At 40.3% G+C, this 6,199-nt stretch overlaps 2 protein-coding genes across 2 annotated transcripts in view; both read left to right on the forward strand.

The window, feature by feature from the left end:
* The window catches only part of BRS3 (bombesin receptor subtype 3), a 5,131-nt gene extending 3,752 nt beyond the window's left edge, over window positions 1–1,379 (forward strand). The window contains exon 3 of the mRNA XM_005423259.1: window positions 344–1,379. Coding sequence (XP_005423316.1) covers window positions 344–751 — 408 coding nt within the window. The 3' untranslated portion in view covers window positions 752–1,379. The remainder of the gene's footprint in view (window positions 1–343) is intronic.
* A 3,069-nt stretch (window positions 1,380–4,448) lies between these two features.
* HTATSF1 (HIV-1 Tat specific factor 1) overlaps window positions 4,449–6,199 on the forward strand; it is a 16,593-nt gene continuing 14,842 nt past the window's right edge. Inside the window, exon 1 of the mRNA XM_005423297.2 lies at window positions 4,449–4,469. Within this exon, the coding sequence (XP_005423354.1) occupies window positions 4,449–4,469 (21 nt within the window). The remainder of the gene's footprint in view (window positions 4,470–6,199) is intronic.

The raw sequence follows: 6,199 nt of genomic DNA on the forward strand, positions 1-6,199 counted from the left end.
TAAACTCAAGAGTTAAAACATTGACTTTTAAACACTGGGACCTCATCCATGTGAGCTGACACAGTAATTACTGTATTTTTAAGTCCTAGTCTAGATGAGTGTCATATGATGTATAATAGAAATGTGCTCTTCACTGGGACTGCTTTGCTAAAAAATATGAAATAGATTTATTTTCTGGTTTAGGTCTTCGGGTTTGGGGTTTTATTTGTACATTTTATTTTTACTTTTTGCTTTTTTGGTTATTCAAGCATTTAGACTTTTACACTGCTTTGCAAATCAGCACCAACAACACAAATATTTTACTAATTGCTATTACTACCAGCTATGCATTTCTTTCTTGTAGATTGAATCCCGCAAGAGAGTTGCAAAGACAGTGCTGGTGCTTGTGGCTCTGTTTGCCTTCTGCTGGTTGCCCAACCACATCCTCTACCTGTACCGCTCTTTCACATACCACACTTCTGTCAATGCTTCCACCTTTCATCTGATAGCAACTATTTTTTCCCGTGCCTTGGCCTTCAGCAATTCCTGCGTCAACCCTTTTGCTCTTTATTGGCTGAGTAAAAGTTTCCGGCAACATTTTAAAAGGCAAGTCTCATGCTGCAAGGCAGCATTCTGTGCAAAGCCTCCCAGTGCTCCCCAGAGCAGTTCTCCTACCAGAGCCCTGTCAGTCACAGGCAGCATGCGTGGCTCAGAAATCAGTGTTACACTGCTAACAGATTATAGCATCACGAAAGAAGAGGAAAGTGTTTAGTCCATGCGGGAAGAAGAAGGACAGAAACTGAGTCATTGCTATCAAGTCCCTGCTACTGGTATCCTGGAAAGAGGTGCCATGGCTTGCCCTATCTGTGAAAGTGTGTTCATCAGGAGTTCCTCATCTTTCAAAATACAGAATAAAGAAATCAAATTGTGTGGGGGAAGAAGCTGCAACAGCTGAACTTTCCAGCATAAGCTCAAAGGGATTACTCATGTTCCCAGGCATGAACACAGATTTCTAGCTGGAATTCTTGGACTGGGCAGAAAGGGACTTAGCAGAGTTGGTGCAAGAACTGCCTGTAAGGATAGTTTTGCTCTTGGTGACTTGCTTTTTGAGTCATGACTGTGAGCTCCCTCTGACAACTACTTGCATCTGCAGCAAGCAAGCAAAGCCACTTGGTCATAACACGATCAACCAGGAACGTTTTTGATTTATTTATTTTCTTGTTCTGAATGTTAAAAATGAGTAAATACACGAGAAAGAATGCTAAAATGAAAGAAGGCTAAGGTTTGTAGCACTGTAAAGTAAAAAAAGAAAAAGCAATATGGGCCAGATCCACAGTAGCTGTTGCTCTGTCAGTGACACAGAAATTCTGGGTAAGAGCTGAGTGCTTTGTAGTGAGATGGATGTTCCTAAGAAGTCAAGGGAATGAGCAGGTGATAATTTCTCTGAGAAAGTTATAATCACCTTTAACCACACTTGTAAAATTCTTTGTGATATATGGGTAAAACATCTCAATAGTGCAGAGTTTTTTATTGTTACAGTGATTTAATATCAATAAATTGGGGTGGACCTGTATCAAGGGTTCTATTTGGGATTTACGGTGCACTTCTGAAGTGCTCAAATATCCCCTCCTGCCTTACTTTATATCCCAAATTGGTCTTGAGTGCACAACCTGGATTTCTCTAAGATGGAACTGTGTGTCCAATCCACCAAACCAGACTAGAGTGAGTTTGAAGTGAAAAATGTACAGTGTGGAGAGTCAGACTGACCCTTTACCTGCACAGATCCACTCCTGCTGTAGTGTGTGCTGTTGCATCTAAGTGGCTTACACATCTTCAAGTACACTGGGAGAGCTGGATTTTTTCTGCTATACTAATTTTCTATTCTTCAAGTTGTATCCCTTTTTAACATTAAGATAATGTCTTAATGCCATAGGCCTTCTAATCTCAAATCCACTGATTTTATGACTGGGCTTGCAGAGGCAAATCAGGATAGCCTGTCCATGCACAGCAGCACTGCTGGCAGGGACTGCCTTCCCATCAGGAAGTACAGGAGGCAAGTCTTCCTACCCCTTGTTACAAAATATTTGAGTGACACTTATTTTTATGAATTTTATGTTTCCTGAACCAAAATTTTGTTCTGTGGAAGCTGGTGATAGAAAACACAATAGATTTTCCATTGTTTAAACGAAGGGACTTCTATTCCAAGAATGAATTTGTGTGTTAAAATATAGAACAGAAGTTGCAACATATGAACTAAAATAATTCTGTCAGTCACAGAACCTTCAATTTTAACTAACCATTGAAGGTATAGCCCCCCTTCAATTGCACAGAGCCCCTTAGCAATATATGGCTGGAGATCCATCCACTCATGCATCATTAACTAAGTCGATTATAAAATGAGAAAACGTATTTACAGAGTCTCTTGCCTGCTCTAATCAGAAAAATAAAGCCAAACTATAAATCCCAGGGGCATTGCAATACAACCTCTGTCATCATCATAAACCAGTTAATGACAGACCAGTTTAATCCCATCAGACATGGCCTTGTTTTACTATGGTCCTCATGTTACAAGCTGCAAGGCTACATGCACTACTTTTCAAATGGATTCCTCCTTTTATTGTACCAATTGCATACCAGGATAGGATCACTGAAATAAATGGAAATACAATAGTACAGAAATACAATTTATGGCAAAGCAGACTCCAGAGACCTTATTTTACTCTCTTTGTCTCAATGTAACACATTGCCTGGAAGAGAGCCATGTTCAAATATGAACATGTTGCACTGCTGTTTTCTTCTTCTCTCTTTCCTTCATGGAACTGCAGGGTGAGACTGAAATAAGTAGATAAGCCTACGCACTTATGAACGTACATTTATCTTCCTGGATCTTACCATAGGAAATTCTAAACAAAGGAAATATCCACCAACAATACCGTTGCTTACAGCATTTTTTATTTTAGCTTAGTAATGCCTTTGGGAAACAGACCTACATGTTTCTGGACTTCACAGTTTGTCAGAGACCAAATTTCCCACTGCAAAATCTTTGGCTAACCCTTAAAACCCAGTTTCCTAATTAACCATTTCTCTTCCTTTGCATGCAGCTACTTTTTCCTTGTGTAACTCCTCCTCTAACTGGATTGTCTTTCTACTGCGAATATATCTTGTTACAAAACTGATGCTTTTGCTATATTCTGCACATGTTCTGTTTAAAGACTGGCAATATTTCAAGCCACAATTTAATTATTTCTGTGGACTTATACAAGTGTAATTCTATAAAAGCATATGGGAATGCCATCTATTTACATAAGTACTGAGTATTATCTAGCAAATAAAAGGGATGAATAATTAGGGGTTCACTATTTATGTCCGCAGCATAAGAATAGGCAGGAAAAAAGGCACAAAGTACTTAAAGGCTGACTCCCTCAAAGGTTCTGTCCATATCGAGTCATATTGAGAAAGTAAATACAATTTCTAGAATGCACTTTTTTTCAGTTTGTTTCTGAATGAGATGTAGACATTTCATGTGCACATTAGCAACAGTTTCAATATCAGTAGTTAGTTAATCCCCCCCAAAATCCACAAAAATTAAGAAACCTATATCAAAACACTGCTAAAGTGAGAGTGCCTGGGATATAAAAGTTAGTTACACATTTATAGCCATTTTAAAGCTCCCACTCTTGTTCCCATAAAAATTGTTTTGTTCTATTTTACATGGGCTGCCTGTTGACATTCCTGTGCTTCTGCTGAGAATATTACAATTAAAGAATAACCCAAAGGTACACACAGCTACAGCACTAACACGTTTCAATCAGTGTTACTTTAAAAATGTAATATGGGTTTTAATCAGCATTTAGTTGTTGGCTCTGCCACAGATGGTCCCCTCAGTGCAAGGTGAACCGTGACGTGGAATTTCCATGCACGGAACACAATATTGAATTTTTAGTACATCTGTACTGGTTCTGTAATTTTTCCTACCATGAAGACTCCTCATCACTCTCAGTAACCTGTGTAACAGCTACAGGCTCCAGACCCCTGAAAAGCTCAGAGGAGTAGCCTGTCTGTACTTAGTCATTAGTTACTGCCTTCACTTAACATAACAAAGCAGCTCAGGAAAATAGTGTCTACCAAATTAGGGATTAGCCAGCAAATTGCTGGTTCCCTTATTAAAAGGAGCAAAACATTTCAGGAAAACCAATTTATCTATACTTTTAATAGGTGGTACCTCTAGAACAACGTTCGGGTTTTATCTTTAGAACATCAATCAGCTCTGATGAGCCAAAACTGGCTTGTATCACACAGACACAGATACAGAATCATCATGCTAATGCCTCCTTTTAATATTTGAGACATTTTGCCAAAATTTAAAACATCATTGCTTGACAGCTTGGACTGATCTGAGCTGTGGAACACTTGAACCCTTTGCGCCCTCCTCAGAAGATGCAGCTTGCAGCAGCAGTGCTTGTGCAGCCATGACCTGTGTATTTTCAAGCGTGAGATTGAGAGGAAAGTTGTATTGACCCCACAAAACGATGAGTTTTCAGCTGAGTTGTCTCCCTGGACTGTTCATTGTGTCTTTACCAAGGAAGAGGCAACAGATAGCAGCGACACCATTGGAGGCTGCGCCGCAGCAGCTGCTGTCACACATTCTGTTATGCAAAAGAAGTGTGAGGGAACTCGAGGCAGTTTGTCCTCATAACTACGTCAAAGTGTGCAGAGCAGTTTTATTGAGCATTACCCCTGCTGCACAGAAGCACTCTCTCACTCCCACTGGATTGAGAATAAATTTGGATTTCCTGCTCCCCAGGACTAACCCAGTGCCTTGCTGTAGGCAGATCTGCACAGCAGGGAAAGCTGTACAGACTTCACTGCAAACACTCAGGTAATAAACATTAAAAGCCCTGCAAAAATAAAACAAGCAATTTAAGACTTAAATTATATTTCTCTTACAAGTTCAAGGCTATCATTATCTGATTTCCAAATATATACCCAATTCCAAATTTTATAAGCAAGCAACAGTTTATGTCAAGCCTCTTATGCTCCACCCCAAAATCCAATAACTGTTTGAAAGTGAAGACAAATGTCCCTTAGGTGGTAAGTTTATAAGGGACCACAAAGCAATCTTTGGACAACTACCATAATAGACCTGCCTAGAGAAAATTCTTGAAGCATCAAAGATGCCATTAACTAGGCTGGATGTTCTTTGTGCAACAGCAAAGGTTACTAGAACTCTGTATCCTCAGCAATTTTGTCTGACAGCCTGGTGCCCAGGCAGGGAGCTGATGTTCATCTCTCCCTGCAGGACTTCACAATCACATGTCTTTGATTTTATTAACATTCCAGTCTGTATATTTGTTCCTGGTATACTGATTTCCAGAAAACTTCTGTTTATTATTTTTATTTCTGAGTGGAAAGATTTTTTTGTCCCTGGCAACCAGCCACTGCTGGCTTTGCTGGGGCTGTTCGGCTCAGTTTTCATCTATAACATGTACACTGATACACGGGGTTTTATAACTCCAGGTTAAGGTTTGCCAAAGAAAACATGAAGAGTGTGCTGCTTCATCCTCTAAATGGAAATACTTTAAAATACAATAGCAATTAAAATTCGGTTTTCAAGTAACTGTAAAAACCACTAGATGGCATTAGATGAAGGGCTTTTAAAAGAACTGGGTGAAATTTGTATTTAAAATATTTAAGCATCCACAGACAGAGTAGTAATTGCAGACTTCACCAACGCAAAAGGAATTGAGTGTTTTGAAGCCAAGCTTCATCCCACTAATACGACGTACCAACCCTTTCCTATGGGAACACAACCGCTGGACACTCGCAGCCAAGAGGGCAGAGAGAAGCAATATGATTTCTTGACATTTAGAGTGCCATTTCAATCTAATCTATTTTTGGTTCTACCTTTGCCTCTAGTAGGACATGCGTACACTTCCAGTGCCGAACGGCAGCCAGCCTTGCACAGCACCACTGGCAGCAAGCAGCTTCCCTGTCCAGTGTTGTCGTAGGCGTAATAGGGAAACAGATGCAGCAGGGAGGACTTTCTGTGCTCTAAACTTTTATTTCTCATGTAAGTAAAGCTGCAGTAGACTCCATGCAAAGCCGATCAAGGTATAGCTTCTCGCCCAAAGCAGTCTGGTGCGCCAGAGGCAGCTGCCCTCACGCAGAGCCCCTGCCTGCGCGTGGCGAAACACGGCCGCAGCCTGAGGGTGAAGGGAAA

The sequence above is a fragment of the Geospiza fortis genome, unplaced genomic scaffold, assembly GCF_000277835.1.
Source record: "Geospiza fortis unplaced genomic scaffold, GeoFor_1.0 scaffold29, whole genome shotgun sequence".
Lineage (NCBI taxonomy): Eukaryota > Metazoa > Chordata > Aves > Passeriformes > Thraupidae > Geospiza > Geospiza fortis.